Source organism: Schistosoma mansoni, chromosome 3, assembly GCF_000237925.1.
Source record: "Schistosoma mansoni strain Puerto Rico chromosome 3, complete genome".
In the NCBI taxonomy this organism is placed as follows: domain Eukaryota; kingdom Metazoa; phylum Platyhelminthes; class Trematoda; order Strigeidida; family Schistosomatidae; genus Schistosoma; species Schistosoma mansoni.
This window is the reverse complement of record NC_031497.1, coordinates 4,328,138-4,350,437: the sequence shown is the minus strand read 5'-3', so window position 1 is coordinate 4,350,437 and position 22,300 is coordinate 4,328,138. Positions and strand designations below refer to the sequence as shown.

Below are 22,300 nucleotides of genomic sequence, written 5' to 3'. Positions count from 1 at the left end.
AATGAGATTCATGTTTTCTATTTTTCTAAATCTTATTGACACATAAGAAATGAGATCACGACTTTACAAAATGCCAAAATAATATTCATAATGAAGTGTAAAAAATTAGTACAGTGTTAAACTATTACCAAGAGAGGATAATAATAATAAATTATAACATTATTATAGGATTGATAAAATATGCACATTAAAACAAAGGTCTAAATGAATTAGAAATGAACAAAAAAGAAATGAAATAAATGACAAATAATGAAAAGAGAAGAAATAAAAGTAGACAATAAACTAGGCACATTCTAAGTTTATAGTTCAATATTGATGAGATATTTTTTTTCACTTTTGTACCTCAACCAGGTACAGCATCAGTGATTTCTATTGCACCAAGACCTAGTTCTAATCGTTCTGTGTTATCATCAATTTCATCATCATCTAAATGTGATGTAGGACTGCTACGATTTGAACTATTTGCACCGGCACTACGCAACGGTGTTGATTGTCCAGATAGTGATGGAGATACAGGTGCTGAATATGGTCGACTAATATGAAAACTATGGGTCGATAATGCATCATCATTGTTGTTAGATGTGAATAGTTCTGGAGAGAATTTCTTTAATGCCATTAATCTGGCACGTTGATAGTACTAGATGAAAAAAAAAGATATATATGAAACGTACTAATAATTAAAAACATACATGAATTATAATACACTTCATAAGTGGCTATATTTTATAGGACACTAACTTTGCTAATGACATTCAAACGATAAGATTGATTCATAAATTTATTATAATGAGGATAATAAAAATCCTGTTTTTAAAGTAGACATCACGTTGATACATTATAAAAGGAACTCAAACACAAGCACAAAAGTTCATGTCTTTTAGCCAAAAAGAAGTATCCATGATATGGATGGATAGTTTATTAACACTAAACAAATTCATTAATAAAAACGTTATATTATATTGGAAAATATTAAAACTAATTCCTTCCTCTCCTCCTTATGACCAAACGTGTTACGTTCAAAGATTAAAATATATATATCACTGAATGACGTTCAGAATAAGTCAATTAATTAAACAACACTATAATCACAAATTCATATAAACCAACGATTAATGACATATTATAATGTTCAAAGAAATATATCATATTAAAAATTAATATATCCGATATACTACTAATTTCTAACAATGAATTTTCAATCTAAAATAATTGTAAGCAAAGATGGATAGTGGCCAGCAGTGGAATCCAGGACGCGCGTTTCGTCCTGTTTGGGACTCGTCAGCTGGATGTACCACTGCTAGCCACTATCCATCTCTGCTTACCATGCTTGTGAATTAAGGCTATATTGAGGCAATAAGCACAGTATGCACATATGCAAATTAGAGACTGACCAGTTGCAGTCCTAACACATCGATGGGAAGATTCAAACATACAATACTAAAAGTATCATAGTTGATATTTAAAACTTTTGATTATTGTTGATAATTTTGTTTCAAAATGACAAAGATACCCTGCTATTTTATTATAAATTCAATTTAAGTAAATAAACTAGAAATATAATTGAAATAGTCAAAAAGAAACTCTTTTTTCGTTGAACTGTCTTTGCTTCTTCTTCAATGATACAGTAGGTTTCTTTAGTTAAGTTAATTTGACATCAACTTATTCGAAGTATTTTAATTCAGTCGGAGGACTGACTGTACTTCTTTCAACAATCTGAACTAGAAGAGGGCTATTGAGATTCAAATAGGAATACTAGAGAGTGAATGTATCTATATCATGGTGACAAACATTAACTTATATTTAATAAGGTAGAGCTTGAGTTCATAGATTTAAGAAACGCAATTCTTCCAAATTCTAGTCAAATATAATATTCCTCAAAGATTTGTACATGATTACAAAGTTATTGTCCTCAAACCCTTAGACCGAATCATTCTTAAACCAATAGGTGTAGCACATTTTGATGAGAAACGGTTCAGCATATATGAAAAAATAGTCTAGTTATTAGATTAAAGTTAACTACTCGATCAATCGAATTACACTTCAGGTCTAAAGTTCATAAATTAACCTAAGCCTAAGGAAATAAAACAATTCATAGTAATTATATTACTGTAGATGAGTACTTTAAAATAATAAGTGTTATTTATCATTTTAAATATCTTTTGACTGAAATACAACTTCGAAGAACCTTAACACTTACACAGGAAAGATTTTTCCAATCCAACAGTTCACTTAATCGCTCGGTACGATTTCGTAAAACAATACGTTGACGACGAGAATATTGAGAGAACTCAACCAAATACTGTAGAAAAATTAGAAATAAGGTGTAAAATGAAAGACATTTGAAGAAAAAATTACACTTATTATATATGTTTCTATTCATATACTTTATAATAAAAAATCAACCTTCCTAAATGATGGACGACAACCAACTCCGTTTAAAACTAAGCTATCTCAATTGAAAAAATCGTCTATGTATGCTTACCATTAAGAAATCTTATACTAATCACGAATGATGATTGAAGACACAACAACATGACTACAGTTATTTAATCATAGGTGCTTGAAGGGAAGCAGTTTGAAAAACTAAATGGTAAAAAAATACTTTTCAACAGAGTATGACATGTGACGTTACTATTTTTCTCTCAAAATACGATAAGTTCAAACAACCTTGAAAGTTATCACAAAGTGCTATGTAGATTGTTAAATTTGAAGTTCTAACATCATGTGCTGACTTTGGCCCGACAATTATTAAAAGCCAGTCAGCACTGAATAACTTTGAACACCTCTGAAAGTGTTGCTTTTCGTTAAAAATTACTATTTTCAGAGATAATTTGCATCGAATACACTTTTAGTTTAATCCTAACATATCAACAGAAAATGATCTATTATTGGATGCACAGCTCTCAATCATTACCCTGCCACCTTATTCCATAAGATATATAAAAATACAGAAATATTTTCTATTTTAAATTGTGTCATATTTGACAACTGAGGCGTCAACCAACGGCTGAATCTTATATGTGATCATAAAATGAGTTCAAAAAGGAACTATAGAAGAATGAAATAGAGCCAACTACAGGTATAGTTTAATTCCAGTTTTGATAGCTTTGATCCTAGAGTAATACCTTGGTTAACTGTTGAACACTGTCTTCACAGCTTTGGAAACGACGATCAACAATGTATATTCCATACGATTTGGGATCTTCTACATGCTCTTCTATGAAGCAGCCAAATCCAGAAAGATTTGTCGTTACCGATGGAATACCCATTACAGTGCATTCAGCTTAAATGAAACAAAATAAAAGCAATATAGAAGAATAATGAATAATTACTATATAAAAATGCACCAAATCATATCACTTTTAAGTATCATAATAACGAATGAGACTTTCGTCACTACAGCTCATTAAGCACACCATACGGGATAGTTCCATTGCCTCTCATACCAACATAATTATTCAAGTTGCGTGATGGCTGGAAATGGAACTAGTATACACGCTTCGTCCTCTACAAGACTCAACAGGCGAATGTACCTGCATCCCAGAGCTGATGTTCATTCCGAGACTCTGACCTAACACCGTCCACTTCAAACGCTGCAGCTTTATGCGAGAGGCTATTAAGTCCATATAGCCACTGGCTTGTGTAATGGAGTGAATTTCAGCCTATTTGTATTGTTTGTTGGTATATCAAGCTGACTAGTTCCAAATGGGATGAAACGTGCTTCCTAGATTCCACCGTTAGTCACCATTCACCTCAACTTACTATGCTTGTAACTTTATAGCGATATCGAGGCAATTCGTAAGGGACAAGCATATACCAAAAGAGACTGATCAATTCCAATCTCAAACATCAATGGAAAGATGAAAACAACCAATAAAAAGGTATGATTATTTGAGCTTTTAGCATGACTGAAACATGACGTTAATGCTATTCGCTGTACTCAATTCAATACATTAACAGATTGTCACGTTTGTATTCAAGAAATATACACTGCAAGTTTTCATACAAAGAACAGTTCACGCTGACAACGTTGGTTTTTCATAATTATTTCGATATCAGGCTGGTAGACATTTTCTAATGAAGGAAAGAATAATAGCTAACTAGTTGATTCTAGATATACCAATTCTTAAAATAAAAGTAGACAAGTTATAGGAAGTAGTAGAAAGACTAAATAACTAGCTGTTAAACTAAGATTTGTTAGTAAAACGCGGATATCAGACAAATAAAATCAAACACAAATATTACCTGGTGTATAACCCCATGGTTCATAATAAGATGGAAAAACACCTAAATGACAGCCTCGCACAAATTCTTCATAATCCATCGGTAATAGTGGATTGGTAGAACTTAAGAATTCAGGATGAAAAATAACCTATCAGTTGGAAAACAAAACACAAGAATTGAAATTATATATATGCACATCATACAGGACGGAATTCAGAAAAAGCAGTTATAATACGTGATTTCTTTAATATTTTGTAACATCTTATAAACAGGTAAGTCGCATGACAATGATTTTCCTTATATAGAACAAAACAAAAATATATTCATTCAATATAATGGGAAAGGCCTAAATAATTTTGGAGTCTCAAAAAATAAAAGTTTACAGTGGTTAACAATGGGATGGTTTATTTCTGAATGGTTTCCTCTGGACGCAATAATCAAGAACTTAATGATGACCTTCAATGTTCCTGATTTGTCACTAAATATACATGAACGAACTCAAGTGTACACATTTGATCTTTCAGAATATCTAACCGTTGTAATCAAAATGGCAGGAGCTGTGAGTATTTCATTAGGCGTAGCTATACCTGAAAAAGTACCATTTATAAAGTATCTCAAGATGGTTTCCAGTTAGTTGACTTTCAATATTTCGAAAATTAAAATATAAAGTTAATAAAAGACAATAACAAATGGTTTACCTTAACACGATCATGACGGTCATTAAATAACTGACACCGGCGTAAGTTACACAGAACTAGATCAATATTATCTTGAACGACATTGTGTGTACAAATAGGGGGCAAATTATTTCGTTGTGTTGCATATATACAACGTTTAAGGCGAAATACATCACCCTGAAAAACAAATATGAGATGATTATACAGTTTCATAAAATAAATGACTGTAAAGCAAAATGTACACTACAAAGTCGCAGGAACATTTATAACCATACCTGAGTAAGTAGATCAGATCCTTGAGGAATACGTCCTCGAAGACACACCTCAAATAACCTATGTCCCATTTCACATTGGATCGAATTTACTGTTTCACGCAGTTGCTTTACAATAGCTTGGGCACGAAACGAATCCACGTTAAAACTATTCGTATGAGCTGGAAAAATGAGGAAGGCTACGACAGTGACATCAGTTTGTGCTTGCTGAGACAAGAAAGAAAGAAGTTAAGAGGACTTGTAACATGATATAAAGCTCTTAAACTAATTACGTTTACAAAATGAAAAAGAAACGTTTCATGAATCTTACTGCACCTATTACAGTAACATTTTATTAAAATAGTCGGTCGCTTCCAACCAAATAAGGTTCGTGAAAAATCATAAGTTCTTAAGTAATAATGTGATGTTCTAGATATGGTAAGGTTTTGACAGTTTGACGATTGTACAAACAGACGTCAGGTTTGAACTTCTCGTCTATTCTTAATGTCAACTCACATATTTGGGCCTAAATAATCCCAGAAAAGAATGGAAAAATTTACCACGTACTTAATACACTAAACGTATAATTATGAACAGTTTGGAACTGAATAGAGGAAATAGCTAATAGTAGGCTAATTAAAAAAAACCTGAAACGTTTAAAAATAACTTGCGAGTCAGAATGAGAGACAAACGGATGACCCTTAACTTTAGAAGTTTACTCTGGGTATACAGATATGAGCACACATTGTTTGCGAAAAAATTCACTTCTTTACAATTAACAAGAAAGATGTGTAAATAATTATCAAGAGAGAGGATACCGTAAGTGAAACTGTAGATAGAAATGACCTTCAAATACATGAATTTACGAAATATATAGGCTTTCGTAGAGATTTTGATTCCTCAGAATTAATAGGGCTCGAAATGTGCTATTTGTACCCATCTCAAGTTATCATGTCTAACTGTCATCACGATATCATTAATCTGTATTAGAACAAATGTCTCGACAACACATGTATTTCTGAAAAATATAAACTTTAAGTCTCGGTACCAGAGCATTATAAATAAAATCCTAATGCTTTATATTAATGAAACAAAAAAGTAAATTGATTTTTTATTCTTGATCGAATATCTTCGGATCACTCGTGACACACCGACTTATTAGTTCCCCAAACACGTGGTCAATCAATCACAATAGCATGTTTGTGTTCAGACGTTAAGTTCAAATTGTTGTTCTCGTACTGCTATCATTTTATTGACTCCTGCTGAACGATTCTACTTATGTTTAGACTCCTCTTGCAGCTAACATCATCCACTTTTTTTCTTCTGGTGTTGTTAATTTCTATTATCACTATCCCGATGAGATGTCGCAACTTGATTCAATACACATTCATATTAGGTCTATGAGTAACTGACTAATGTTAGAAAACTGTTCACGCCCTTCTATTCCAATATTTATCCTCAAAAAGTTGCATAAAGATCTAGACTGATATGTTGTTGTGTAAAATGTTATGGCGAATACATGATTATAGTATTTGTATTCATGAGTCGATCTAAGCTAGACCACCACTGAAAACCTGGAAGCACCGGACGGCCTTTCCGTCCTAGTATGAGACTCCTCCTCAGTGCCTACCCACGATCCCGCAAAAAGGACTCAAACCCAAGACCTTCGACTTCGCACGCGCACGCCTAACCTCTAGACCACTGAAGAGTCCCATACTGGAACGAGACGGTCGACCACTGCTTCCAGCTTATATCGACTAATAAATTCAACTAATAAAGTTACTAAAATCCCCGCAAATCCCCAATTTGAGACTTCATGATTGTAAAAAGAGAGGCTTATTAGATAGAAACATCATGAGTAAGAATAATAACACCACTATTTTTTACTGCATAGATAAAAGATGGGTCTGGAGATAAGTAGAAAACATAATAAGGAGTAGGAAAACGTGACTTGGTGACAGTTAGCCAGATAATCCCAAGCTGTTTTCAGGTAAACGATTCAATAAAGAGATCATTCACTAACGGACCCAAAAGTTAATTAAATCTTGGTAGTGAATGCTCTAGAAAATTTCCTCGAATTGTTCAGGATAAATCGTAATTTTTATACCTGTTTCTAAAACCAGTAAGCTTACTGCACATTATCTTTTGATTCGTTTTATCGCCATTCAAAGATAGAAAGCTTACCAACATTGGGCATTTAAAATGATAAATACTCTGATCTTTTTCTTGTTTTGAAGTAGACAATTAGAAACATTCAATGACAATGTAAATTATCATCTTTGGTGAGTGAGTTCAGGAAACGAAATTGCCATGTTTATAAACACACATGAATTTTAGATTGCTTTAGAATAAATCTAAACTCTATGTCATCCAGAGGTTGAAAATGTCCATTAGGCCGTACGTTATAAAATTATAAATCGCTTGGAATTGTTATTATTGCAACTAAATTGAATAAACTGATTAGTAACAAAAAGATGATGAGTTAAAACAAAAATCTTCATTATGGATAAAATGTATAACTTTAAATATCAACAGTAATCGCATACTTTTAAATGATGGTTAAGACGAGCCAGCGCCTCGATAAATATATCAGCTCCTTTATTCTGAAATTCGTAACGTCCAGCAATGAAAAAATACAATGTTTTGTCCAAATCAAAATCATAATGTCTGAAAAACAAATATTATGATTTGGTAAAAAAAATCTTTGAAAATCAACAAAACTTATTTACCAATTATGAATAACTTCAACTAACCCATAAAAATGTCCTTGAATAAATTGATTCAGTTTTTCTTTAGCCAACGCATGACGATTTTGAAATTCATGAAGTGCAGCAAATTTAACAACATTAAGACCATTTGGAGTGATGATGTCTGGTTCTCTTCGCAAAAGAAATTTACTTTCCAAGCCAGTAATTTTACTCACAGTAGTAAATACATGTGCACAATGAACGGCTGCACGTTCAAGGCAATAACGATGGTAAATATTTCGATCGCCAGCCTCCTGTAAGAATAAAAACATCTGATTATGAATAGTTTACAAAAATTCCTACTTTTCAAACCTTTGATATTCTGTTAAAAATCATCTGTCATCTTTACTTATTCTATATCTTTCTTTTGTGTCATTTTCTTACTATTGTTGACTTCATCTGTACATGCTATTGGAAAGTGTGGCGTTATACAAAAGCTGTATTCAATACTTGATTCCATAGTTCCATTAATATTAGGTGTTTAGAAAAATGATACACAGCAGTCTGTAACTGAAAAGTACGCTGATGGACTAGAACACTGCACTACAAGGTGTTTGCGGGAATACAAGTCGTCACATCAAAGTTTACGACGGATCGAAATATTAATTGGGAACACAAAAAGCGCATCAACAATGTTTTTATATGATATCCCTATAAATATTCTCTTAGAAATAGCTTTTTCTTCAAATGATTTTTCAATGATAGCTCTCATATTTGAAGACTCCCAAAGTCTCGGAGCAGGCAGATAATACAGTTGTGTCTGATTAAAATTCTCATAAAATTCAATGTTCTAAAAGCCTTGAAAGACAAAGTATGAGAGAAGCCTCTCATATTAAATGTGAAGTCACACTTAATAATTAAATAGTTAAGAAGTTTAATGTTCGAGACCGTAACATTTACATCAAACGTATAGATAAAAAACTTTGGAGCTAAAGAAAGAACCCCCATAGATTGCTAATTTATTCCATCTGTAGTGAAGATGATACGTTCGTTTGGTTTTTGAAGCCTAACTTCTCTGAGCAATATTTTACTCTAGATTTGCTTACAAAAATCGAAATGTGGCTTTCACAAGTAGCGTACAGAGACAAGTTAAAAATATTTGGAACATAGATAGTCTTGGCAGATTGCTTGGGTATGGTGGCAGCATTGAGGAATACACATGTTTGCCGCAGACTTCTGATTGGATTTAGCACGTCTTTAGAAAAGCTTATGAATTGTATAACACATCTCTACAGTTTTCTGTTATGCTAGGCTTTGCTAGTTGGGATAGAAGAGAAATATGGAACAACACAACGTACGTCAAAAGTCTATGAAGTTTTTGGTTAATGATCTGAGTTCAATAAGGACACGTTTACTTTTTAGGGTCCATGAAACGCTAAAGAGATATAGCTCAGAATTAGTTGGACGTGTCCATATGTACAAATCTATTAAGTTTCCCCAAAGTTATGAATACTGCATCACCATATACCTTCCGTTCTTCGATTTCATTGGTTAATTATTTGTTTTCCCTCAGAAGTTATTCACTATTCTCGGTATTATTATTTCTGGTGATTTGTTTCTTTTCGCTGGCTAATTTCATCTAGATATGTGGATGTAACGTGTAGTAACTTGGATCGATTGACATTTGTGAGAGGTTGTTTATGTCCGTCTATCCGATTTATACTGATTTTAATGGTATTTTACGGACAGTTTGACCTTGAGGAAAGTTGAAAAAGTGCTGGTCAAAAATTTCAAATTATATTTGAAATATAGGAAGATTTGTAAAGACAATTTCATTTCGTCATCTCAGAAACTCAATCTTAAAAAGATCTAGATAGCAAGTAACCTGATGAAAAACTTGGTTATTAGCCCCTGACATTCAACTATAATGTTCAACATAACATACTGTTTCACCATATAAACAGTGCTGAAGTATAACAAAGGATCACTATAACAATGAAAGAAGTAGAGGCCTATAGTTTTTTTGGTATTTAAGAAAAATGAAGAAATACTACATGATTTGAAAATTACTTTAGCTAAGTTTTCTTAAATGCTGACCTAGGAAAAATGTCTGATGGTTCATAAACATCAATTTTTCTAGTGTTTGGTGGCAGAGCTGCATTCTCAATCTCTTCTGTAAAAACGTTTTACCTAGGTAAGTATGACTTAAAATTACGAAATGTTTTTGTTGATCAAGAAGATATTTGAGATTGAAGTTACTATAAAACACATACAGAGTTACAATAACTTGGTTCCATTTTTAAGACCGAGAGATAGATAATTTATTGTAGCTATTCACATAGTTTTAAATTATTGTACCAGAATTTATATGCTTAAATTCGAATCGCCAACTCGTATAATTAAGTGATTTTTTCCTACAATATGTATATGTCTAATTATCTTGTAAGGTACTTGAGTCACCGGGCATGATTCACAGTTTGAAAGCATCCACCAAGCAATATTTTATTGGTCCAACCACTCAGTTATGGGATAATATGCTCAATGTAACCGTAGTATTCATAATCATACTGGGACAAAAGTTCCACATCTCAAACATGATATCGTTACCATTTTAAATTCTTTGCCTTCAGTTTTTAAAAAATATGTTACACTTGACTGCCAGATCCGCATATCTTTAACAAGCAATAACAGTTTGGCAACACATAGACCGAAGTGTTAGTTTGACTATCTCTTTCAGTTGCTTTAAGTTAATACTCTTATAGAGAAAACCAAAACAGCAGAGAATCATGAAATTGCACGATATTATTCTTTTATTTTTTATTGATGAATATGAACATTAGAATGAACCATTTGGTGGTTAAACAATATATGAAAAACAAGAACAAACCTTATCTAGATCAAAATCCGAAAGATGGTTATATAAATCAACAGAGGAAGCACATAAATAACGACCCAAAAGTGTTGCATGTGTAGTGAACACAGTAGCAACGGGAAGGTGACGAGTACGCGTAAATACTAAACCAATGCTTGTAAGCCATTCATGAAAGTGTGCAATGATTGGTGGTTGAGGGTCAGTTTCTAGTTCTCTGACATTCTCAGCAAACTAAAAACATAAATAAAATCACAATTACTCAGAATTCATGGCAAGCCAGATGAATCGGCTTTGTTAACCTAAGCTACAATGCAAAACGAAGACATATTCATTTGATTACAAATTAGGTGGACATTCGTAAATATCACCAAAAACAAATACTAAAGGTAAATTAGACAAATTTAAGTTTACAACAAATACTATGAATATAACAAACATGTAGTTTACTATTCATTAATAGCTATAGCACAAGAGATGCGAAACATCAGATTTTTCGACCCAATCACTGCAGTAATATCCGGTTTCCTATCATGAGACGTCATGGCTATTCTCTAAGTCATTAGTATCTTTTTGAGAAGAACTCTGTCATTATTTTTGGTTGAAATACTTCATTCGTTAAGATCATTATCATTGATCTTATTAGTTCTGGGCACTGTACAGATTGATCTGATATTGAAACCATATCAAGACCACAGTCAGTATGATATTCAACAATATGATTATTTAGGTTTGATTTTGCACTGTACTTCAGTAAATCACCAAATGATGTTCTTCTGTAATTACTAACTGAACTTTATGAAGTCATGCATTTCAACTGTTTGGAAGCCACAATATCCAAAAACGAGTCACGTTATACGTCTTAAAACATCAGCCTAGTGCTGTGTGGACAATGAGCTAACTCTAAATGCATGAAAAAAGTGACCGATGTGATGAGTATTCGCCAACTCCCCTTTGCTGTACCAACAGAACATCTGATGAACGAATGCTTAATCGACTAACTAATGATTTGGTAAAGCTTATTTAAATTATCGTCACACGATTTTATTAGTTTTGTAAAACAAAACATAGGTTAATTAAAGACTTTTCAAACATTTCTATAAAATAAGACTGTGGAATGTAGGTTATCGGACGGCAACGTCGTTTATTAAACTAAAAGAACCCAATCTATCATTAGGATTAGTGCATGACATTATTCATATATACGTCAATTTTAGAACAGTAAATAGGAATTTCGCAAACTAATCAAAAAGCCTTAACAATAAATACCTTAGGAAAAGAAACAAATATCGTTAAATCGTTTTCGGTATTTTATGAAGAACTGCTGATTAGCTTTATACAATCCATAAAAGTCACTATTTAAATTATTTCCATTTTTCACGATGTATAGTGACCCGTGAAACAATGTTTATTTCTAATGTGTTCAGATTTCCTTACTAGAAAGTTAGTTGCAAGATTCTAAACCTGAGACAGATTTCAGTGACATTTAGTCAACTCATCTAATTTCAGAAATATCCATCTACAAGCATGTTAGGTAATAATATAAGCCAATTAATAGTACTCTGATCGATAGAAAGATGGGTAAACTTCAAAAATTGTAGTAAGAATCACCAATTAATAAATCACTTTAAACTCTGCGAATAAGAGAATTGTTACCATTTTTATCACAGTCGGCCTGTAATTATTTAGAAGTACCTGCTAAACGTTATTAGCCAGTCATTTGTAACGTACAACCTGCATTTACATGAATCAGTCAAAGTTGGCATATCAAATCAGCCCAAAGATACGAAACCATCACGGAGAAAACCAAAATAGAATTTTTATCGGTGACAGTAAAACAACACTAGACGCAGAAAATTTAACCCGAGGTGAGTAAATAAATTCGCAAAGTAAAAGGATATGGAATAATTTCTGAACCTATGATCTAAAGGGAAGTAAAGAGTAAATATATTTATGTCACTGTAGTCATTTTTGAGCCATGCCACGAAACATTACCAATGACTGTCTACGACACATGTGCAGACCTCAACTAAATAACCTGCAATTTCCGACACGTCTTAGTTCAAGAGTCAATGACTTCATGGACTGATGTCACGTTTAGTTTGGCTGTCTCCAGCTATCTTCCAACACACTCCCCATCCCAACCAATATCGCTCAGTGACAACACTTTTTATGTAAAATAAGCTTCATCTGGACCTAATTAGTAACATCGATTAGTTTGTGTAGAATCACACATTTGTATCAACGTACATAAATAAAATTTTCAAATTTTTTATCGATACCGTGAAAACAACCACATATAATGAACTTCAATCTAATACAAATTCACTAACTTCTTTCAGAAACCAGGCAATAAGCGCTCCAAAAATGACTGCATCATTACACTCAGTATCATGGACCGGAATCCCAATATTACAAGATTCCCACAGTTCTTTTTTCCAAGAATCGATGCGCCAAGCAGATGATCCTATGTCGAACAGAACAACGTTTGGATAGCCCTCAATTAGCCATCGACCAAAAACGACCTATAAACAATGGGTAAACATTGAATTGAAATATAGAAGAAATACAAGATTATTGTCATAACTATTGTTAAAATTGGTTTTCAAGTGTGAATGGAGTGGCTAATACACCTAAAACGTTGTTCCCCTTAAAAGGGGACTCATTGCCTCATGAAACTGTTTGAATATTTATGAGGAACATTAAGGGCGTTAACACAAATAAGTGGTTTTTCTACTCTGAGAAAAACAATGAGAATCACTCAAATACAGTAAGAATTTGAAAAACTAGTTTGTAAAATGAACCCGTGACAAGATTTCACGTCTGCTAGGGTTCAGAACCCACTGGCGGAGTCGATTAAACTTGACAAGGTAATACATAGACTACTAACTATGAGAAATTATTTACAGCTTAAGAAGTATAACTTATCTGAACAATAAAATCGAAGTAGTTGGGGAAAATTACACAATTACACATAAATACTTTTGAAGAAATTTAAAATTTAAAACCAATTAAATATAACTCTCCAAACTATTACCTGTTACAAATGGACTAACAAACATATTAATCCTATGGTAAATTAAATACTACAAGACAAACTAGTTACTAAGGCCAGTTGCAGTCCTAACACATCGATGGGAAGATTCAAACAAACAATACTAAGGCTATAGTTATGAATAGAATGGTGACTGAGAAATAATTTCAACATTCCTAGCTTACACATTTTCAACTTGGATTACCAATGATGACGAGATAACTTAATGAAAACCAAAACCTCGCAAACCAAACAAAAAAGTGACAAAACTTAAGTTCCAAGTTTAAAACGACACTCTCTATTCATTCAACGAAAAAAGTTAATATCATACACACAGATCTCTTTATAACCTTAAAGATCTCTCCACTGAAGACAAGAAGAAAACGAGTACGAAGATAATATAACATCATAATGAATCAATAAATCGAAGTATTCTGGTGAAAGTATATAGATCTCAGTAATAGCATATAAAACCAGGTCTAAAGGAAGAATAAAAGTTTGCTCAAAAAGTCTAGAGTATTTCGATGAAAGCCTCAATTGAAAGCAGAAAAGAAGCGTCCGATAACAATGTGCAGGACCCATTATGCCCACATACTGGAAATCCAAACGAATCTCAAAAAGTCAATTCATTTGAGTAAGTTTAATACAAGAACTTCAGCTTCTTTATCAGGAACTTCAAAAAACTGAGAATAAGATCATCTACAAATTTTAGCGATACCAGATCAACCGAGATGATAGAAATGAGTCACATAGTGACATCCTTACTAAAATGTAACCACTCCGTTCCGAACTGTCACAACTTACAATTGGTCCTTTGTGTTTAGTCACAATAAACAACGTTTTTAGCTGTTCTATGTCTGAACTCGTAAAAGACTATTACATAAAAAACATCACAAAATTTAGGTGACATGGCGAATTGTTTTAGATACAATCAATGCATTCTTCTGATATATTTGTGCACTACGCCAATTATCTGCAAATCCAAATCCGATATGATCAACAGTGATATTATACCTTTATTTTCTACCAGCTAACTTAAGCGGAGCGTCCAACTTTGCATAGAGGATTTTTCTTTAAAGAGTCGTCAGAAGAATAGTCTACATTCAAGTTTATTTTGTCATATAATAATCAATTCAATGTCAAAACATTTTTTCAGTTTCTTTTATTACAATCTCTTCTTATTTCACCGAAAACCATATGTCCTATAAAGTTCTTCATTCAATGGGTTGAGTGATGACATATAGTCTTTGATCTTGGAATCTGAATTTAAGCCCTCAATAAGTTGTGTTTATTGAGCCTTCAGCCTTGATCTCAAGGTAGATCATACAAAGTCAGGGTCACTCTCATAATGATGATTTCCGGGATTTTGTAGTTTCGCGATGTTAATAAAAGGAGAATGAATACCTTGAAAGTTCTATATATAAATTGTTTAAAATCTCTTACGATGGCCAGACATTTAGGAGCTTGAAATAAAAGAAAAAGTGGAGAACAAAACGAAATTCGCCTTAAATTAAACAAGGCTAATCCGCAAAACAAAAAACTAGTGACTAATTAGACATACTACGTTTTAAGCATTAGATAACTTCACATGACGATTTCATGATTACAAATGATCTCATTTTCGCATCAAACAAGATCATTATTAATAATTTTCTATTGTGAATCCGATACTATGAACAAACTTAGTTTGCGATGACTAAAAAACATAACTTCTCTAAAAGCAACCAGATAAGTAATATTAAGCAACATTTACTAAATATTTAATGAAATATTGTTATTTGTGGTAATAGCTTTGCGAAGAATAATGAGCTTTTAACATACATGTAATTCTGCATAAGAACTTTACCTAGGCAGATGACCACACAACTAAGCACAAAATCAGTATGGTTTAATATATAGCCCCCAAATGCCCTGGTACGGCCGAGAGTGGGGAGAGTCCGCTCTCCTCGAAATGCTCTCACATGGCCACGCGAATATATAGCCTCTGCCAGGGAAGTCCTACTCACTGCCTTCTCGTGGCGGGGGTGTTGTTTACGAAAGTGAGAGGACGAAAAGCGAATGTCCGGCGCTTTAAACGGGTTGGTGGAAATAGAGGGTCCACCTAGGGGAGTTGGAAAACCCTGATTCTAAACTAATGGTGCACATGGGCTCCAGGATCCTGATGGAACGAATGGCGTATGAACCTATTGTTGGTCACCGGCTACCATGGGACTGCATCTCCTCACGATGCTCCACTGCCTTGTGGACCAGACTTTTAGGTCAAACGCTCCGGGTGTGGCCCCCTAAGAAAACCACCTGCTTCAGTCTGGGCACCTAGGCAGTATCTCAGCCCTCACACAAGTCAAATAAGATTTGTGAGGCGCATATTTATCTGGTGTTTTTTGTACCAATATTTATGTGTTTAAATAAATAAATAACAAATAATGGTTTAATATTATACACATTCGAGTGTCACATTTGTCGAAACAATTTTCCATAAACACCAGGTGAATCTTTTTCAGTTTGTAAAATTTTTGTGGTCGAGAGGGACTTTCCATGTAGATAAGTAATTCCTTCTTGATCCAGTAAAAATAAATACTTAACCGTGAGTGAAGTTAGTGGCATTATTACAGTTTTATTATCTACCATTCTATTCAGAAAATATCAACTACTTCAAAGTGATGTTACCGAATACAATTGACTTGTGATAGGTTAAAAACTATTTAGAGGAAATAAGTTATTTGTCTTCAAAATAGAATTGGGTGGTAAGTATGGGGGTTCATTTCTTAACATGATAAAAGTGTCTATGGTGGATGGGTATTTCAGGTGAAATTATAATTTATGGAAAAACCAAGCAGATCTAGGATAACAGGTCTTGAATTTTTGCGCCAAATTATTTTACTTGGCTAAACAGAATTTCGGCATTATAGCCAATGTCAGTTCGTGATTAGAACCCTAAATCTAATTATTAACCCTAGTCATCAACTGTAAATATTAAACCTCATTCCTCACACTTGTTTACAACCCTCATTTAGTCGTAGTATGTAGGGGGACATTCTCAAGGTCTTTATTGCATCTCTGATAGATCGTCCGTAAATTATAGTTTCATTGCGTTTCATATTTAGAGAAACTTGGATAATGATAAGCTTCGTACTTCTTTAGGCGACACAACTGGTACCACACGATTATAACTTACAAGAGCACCAGCTGCATCGGTACTTAACGGAAATTTCTTTTTATTGTGCGGACTTAAGAATATGATAGCTTTAAGTCACAGACGCCAATTATATGGAGCTAACTCAAGAGAACAAGCATAACCAGCAGACAACTAAAATATAGGGATAACTTTGTCTCGAACAGCAGACAGATTACACTAATCTTTACTCACTTTTGTGCCATGTTCACGCATGGCTTTGATTGTGCGTTTTAATGCCTCATTTGTTGGCTCTGTAACGTCTACTTCAGTCCTCATGCACACTTCATTGAGTGGGCCAAATAAAATATAACGGTCGCCCAACTCCTCCACAGCAGATGCGGCCTTAGTACGGATGACAGTATATATCCCACCAACTAGAAGAAATAAGTGATACTGAATGAAGTCATTTTGATGAAGTTAAAAATAAAATGAAAAGACTAATACAGATAAAACTCTGACCTTTATTGACCACCTCCCAAGCAACTTCGAAAACAAATTTACGTTGGTATACCTCAGGGTTTATTGATTGTATCAAGTCATCAGATATCAATGAGTCTCTATTATACCGAGCAACACTTGCTCTCCTCCCAAGAGTTGACATAGTTCGCGCGATGCGTTCGTGACCCCCTTAATTAACTCTTTAAAGTTCAGTGGTATATTTAAACAAACTTACTCAGTAAGTTGCAAGTTGAAGAAACGATAGTTCTTTCACTCTGAACTATTACTCATTTGGGTTCTATGTTAGCCATGACTTTGTTTTCGAATTTATTCGGTAGCTGTTTACAATGAACTAGATTATTATTACGTTAATACTGGCATGGTTGTTCATGTGGTGAACAGCAATAGTAGTAGTGATGCAATAAACGGTGAATGTGGAGCTGTGTTTCACTGTATGAAGTTTAATCCAGTAGTTTCTTCGGACAAATCACTTTTGAAGCCATTAGAGTGCGCTTCATGAGAACAATCAATCCTTTATTATCACTTGAAAGACTCAAGGGATGAGATCAGTGTATTCGATTATACAGCTCACGGTTGATGTTGCGGAAGCCATCAATTGTCGGACGTTTTAATCGGCTTCTGCTGATCTCTTTGGAGTCTCTGTTTGTTGCTGCATACGTGATTGCAGGAGTAAATCTAAAGTGTGGGTTCCGTGGGATGGCGAAGATTTCAGAAAATTTTTATTGTAGAAAATTCGACAAGGGTTCTATGTACACTTCACTGAATTCTTTCTCACAACCGAAGAGTTTGTTATGAAAAAAGCATTCCATTTAACTGAGTGCTCAACATTGGTCCGTGGTGTAGCAATTCTGTGGGTACTTGGTCGATTCAGATTACTGATCCTACGGCTGCACACCAAGCTGATCTTTCACTCGGCTCAACAATACTCCATTAAAAATTTGACCTGGTACTGAAATGGAATGATCACTTCATATTTTCTTCGCGTACTAAGATTGTACTGGCAGTGAAATAGCACGGGTTACTAACTACATCTTTGAGACGGAACATAGACTAACTCTCTGAACTTTGACGTCCATGAACTTGCTGTTCGACGAAGTATTGATTACCTGCAGCCTACGTGAATCGACTAGCAATTCACAGTGCTGTAGGAGATCAGTTTCGCGTATGGCTGTGGGAACATAGGCAATGATGAACGTTCACAGATACTGTCATCGGTTGCTCAGGCTGACTGTCAGCTGTCGTGTACCATAGGTAGGAATGACTAAGCCATTCACAGCGCACAGTCGAAGCATCGTAGCTTGAGACTTACTGTTACCAATAGGAACGACAGAAATTTGGGCACCTGTATCCACTAGGGACCTAGAGTTAGTGCGATAATCGTACACACAAGATAAACGACCAACCTGAGGGGAAGGGCCGGCGAGTACGGCCGCATTTACTCGCCGGCTCGGGAATTTTCCGCCTTGTACGAGCAGGGAGCTCGACAACAGCGGGCGCTGGACCCGAAGGCACGGTGGAACCGGCACCAACCAAAACTCGCTTCCAAAACCGTCTTTTGCGTGGATTGGAAGATGTCCGCCTGGGGCGAGTTGTTACGGCTTTACGGGAGCGTGACCTGGCTTGGGTCACTTCAGGTTCTGGAATATTAGATTGGTCTCGAGAACTGAGACGAGTATGAATACAGTTATCCCTATCACCATGAGCCGTAGGTTGACTAGCGACGAGATCGATGTTCGAACGTGATGTTGAGGCAAATATATAGTTGTCTCGGGTGCTAGTCCTTGCCAATATCTTATCTGCTATGAGGGCCACTTGGTTAAGTGAGGTGTCCTCGAGCAGATCTGTAATCGTTGGTTGTATATGTGCTGGTAGAGATTCGAGCCATAATTCCTTAACGATTTCGGAATCGGCTGCCATGGGTCCTGCGGGAGATTGCAGGCGCGTGGGGTAATGGCTCGGTTTAGCATTTCTCAGCCGTTCTTCCCTCGAAGGGTGGAAATATCTAAGGATCGTCTCCTCGAGACGATCGTAGACGTTAGGTACATTTGCATTCAGGACAACCTCATGAACAGCAGTTATGAAATACCCAGGCAGCGTTTCGAGAGTGCAGGCATACTTTTGCCGTTGATTCTGTTATAAACAGAGAGGATGCTGCTTATAACTCTAGGGGTTTCTTGTTATAACAGCCCTTTCACTTTTTACACGTATGTGGGACGTTAATTTGCCTTAGACGAATATCTACACTAGATTCCCACCCAGTGTCTATTCTACAGGACTTCAACACAACTCAGATCAAGAACACAAGATTAGCCCGACTATAACGTCAATATATTTCCACACCAAAATCCGACACAAGGAACAGTCAATCAATAACAGTCCATCAATAAGTGTCCATCAACAAGGAACAGTTAATACATAATAAGGATAGGGGAATATATATATAACACATAACACCTGTCATCCTATCTAATATCTGACTCATCAAGACAACCAATCACTGTCATTATCGCCCACACATCACCTCCCTCGCGAAGTTTGATCGTACGATTTCACTTTAGGGTCTATTTGAAAAAATTTCGTTTGTTTCCATTTCCTGAATGACCTTCGCTTAACTTCTGATTCTAGATCATTTTTTCTCATTTCAACTTGTGGTGGTGGTGGTGGAATATTAAATGTATCACATAATACTTCCATTGGTAAAGGTTTGAGTTTAGATGACTCATAAACATTTTTTCTATCTCGCAGTTGATTTATATGTCTAATAACTAGTGTATTTTCGACCATCACTTCATACAATACTGTACCACGTCGTTTTTTTATACACCCAAATATCCATTTTGGCTTGCCAGGCCGGAAATCGTGTGCATAAACTAAATCACCTGCTTTGAATTCTCGAATTTTCGGGCAATTCCCTTTGTTATTTTTTTGTAGTCCTCTCGTTCTGTCTTTCGGGTTCAAAACATCACAAAATGTTCTAATCTGTTGGCCAAACATTATTTCGGCTGGTGATTTCCCATCTTGACAGTTTGGACTCGGTGTAATTCTATGAGAAATGAGAAATTGTTGCAGAGCCTCTTCTACGTTGCCTTCTCCCATCTTTAAGAGAGCTCGTTTAAGAATATCAACAAATTTCTCTGCCTGCCCGTTTGACTGAGGGTGATACGGTGGAGTTTTAATGTGTTCGGTTCCATTCTGTTTACAGAACTCCGTAAACTCTAACGACGTGAACTGCGTTCCGTTATCTGAAACCAAAACATTAGGTGTACCAAACCTACCAAATAGTTGTCACAGATGTAGCAGTGTTTCAGACGTAGATGGTCTTCGTACCACATAAATTTCAGGCCATTTTGAGTACGAATCTACCACCACCAAAAAATATTGTCCATTTATTGGTCCAGCATAATCAACGTGTAGTCGGACCCAAGGTTTTGTCGTTTCTGGCCATGGCTGAGATTCTACTTTCGGTGGATCTTTTGCGACTTCGGCACATCGCCGACATCTCACTACGTATTCTTCCACAGCCTTATCCATGAATGGCCAATAGACATAACTACGCATAACTGCTTTCATTCTGTTCATTTCCGGATGACCAATGTGAAACTGTTTAAGCACAAGAAACTGAAGAGATTTGGAGATAACAACACGATCGCCATACATCAAACAATTATCATAAATCGATATAGACTCACGTCTCAGGAAAAATTGGTGAAACTCTTGATCAGCTTTGTCCTGTTTCCAACCCTTTAAAACAGCTTCTTTTATTCTTTTAAGTAGAGGATCACTAGCTGTGGCTTCTTTGACTGCTTCTGCCGTTACTGGTAGGATTCTGATAGCATCACAGAACACGCTTTTTATTTCCGGTTCAAGTGATATAGAAGCAACCACTATATCTTCCTCTAACTTGCGGTTCTCGCCCACACATCAGATTCGTTATACGGTAGTTCACAGTGTGCATCCCTAGCAGGGTTGTTTAGTAAATATAATCCATAAAAGTTCTGAAGAGAAAAAAAGAAAAAGAAGAGAAATAAAGAAACTGAGGAACAGCAAGGTATTTGGATATGAACGATAAACAATGCTTAACATTTAGTACTGGAACAGACGGAGGTACGATAAATTATTAGATTAAATTGATACTAGCTCATGTTGCTAGAGTGAAATGTGATCAGGTGCTCCAGATGAGAGAATGCAGTAATAAAGAACAATGAGTTATGTTATTTATCAAGGGGGAGCGTGTTCGAAAGAAGGAAGGGAAGTCAAGGTTGGAATGAGGAAGATTTTATTAGAAGGGAGAGTGCATATAGAGAGTAGAGTGTTAAGTAAAATAACAACCATGTCCTATACAGTCTGTTTTGTTTTTCATCATCCAATGCCTGCCACACAGTTTTCATGTAAAAGTCCGAGTTAGCATGTCATATGTTGTCTCAGTAGAATAGCTTATCCAGCATAAAAATTAGAAACATGAGTCTGAATGGTGATTGTAGGAGAAAAACCTCAATACCACAGGTTGATTGACTTGTTCTCATCCATTAAGAGCCTGGTGCAAACAAAATGTTCTGCCCCACAAACACGGGTGGATTGAAGTCATCGCCCTCACCATCAATGCTTTCTGGTCAGTAACTCCACCCTCCCTCCTTTTGTGATGTTAGGCTCAGTTAAGCTTATTTTTTGGATATATATCTTACCTCACATAATGCCCTGTGTTTCACATCCTGTTGGAAAACACTATTTCTATAAGTAACATTTTACAAGCTTATCAGACAGTTACAAATTATGGACTGTGGGTAAGGCTTCTATGCAATGCTTCAATTGACTACAGTGTGAAGTATAGGTTGCAATCAGAGTATAGGCATTAAGTAGAGTATAATGTAGGATAGTTGCTTGCCAAAGTAGGCGGAAAAGTGTAGATATATATATTATTTACAGA

The 22,300-nt window shown here is 35.1% G+C and overlaps 1 protein-coding gene across 1 annotated transcript; it reads right to left on the bottom strand.

The window, feature by feature from the left end:
- Window positions 1-189: 189 nt before the first annotated feature.
- On the bottom strand, window positions 190-17,518 carry Smp_018260 (glycogen synthase; the record flags this gene model as incomplete). The annotated part of the gene is made up of 12 exons (XM_018798954.1): window positions 190-637; window positions 2,198-2,299; window positions 3,126-3,283; window positions 4,246-4,372; window positions 4,923-5,078; window positions 5,177-5,380; window positions 7,699-7,819; window positions 7,906-8,153; window positions 10,727-10,917; window positions 13,038-13,233; window positions 17,110-17,291; window positions 17,377-17,518. 12 exons carry the CDS (start codon window positions 17,516-17,518, stop codon window positions 344-346), a joined length of 2,121 nt encoding a protein of 706 aa, XP_018650791.1. The 3' UTR covers window positions 190-343.
- Between the last annotated feature and the right edge of the window lie 4,782 nt (window positions 17,519-22,300).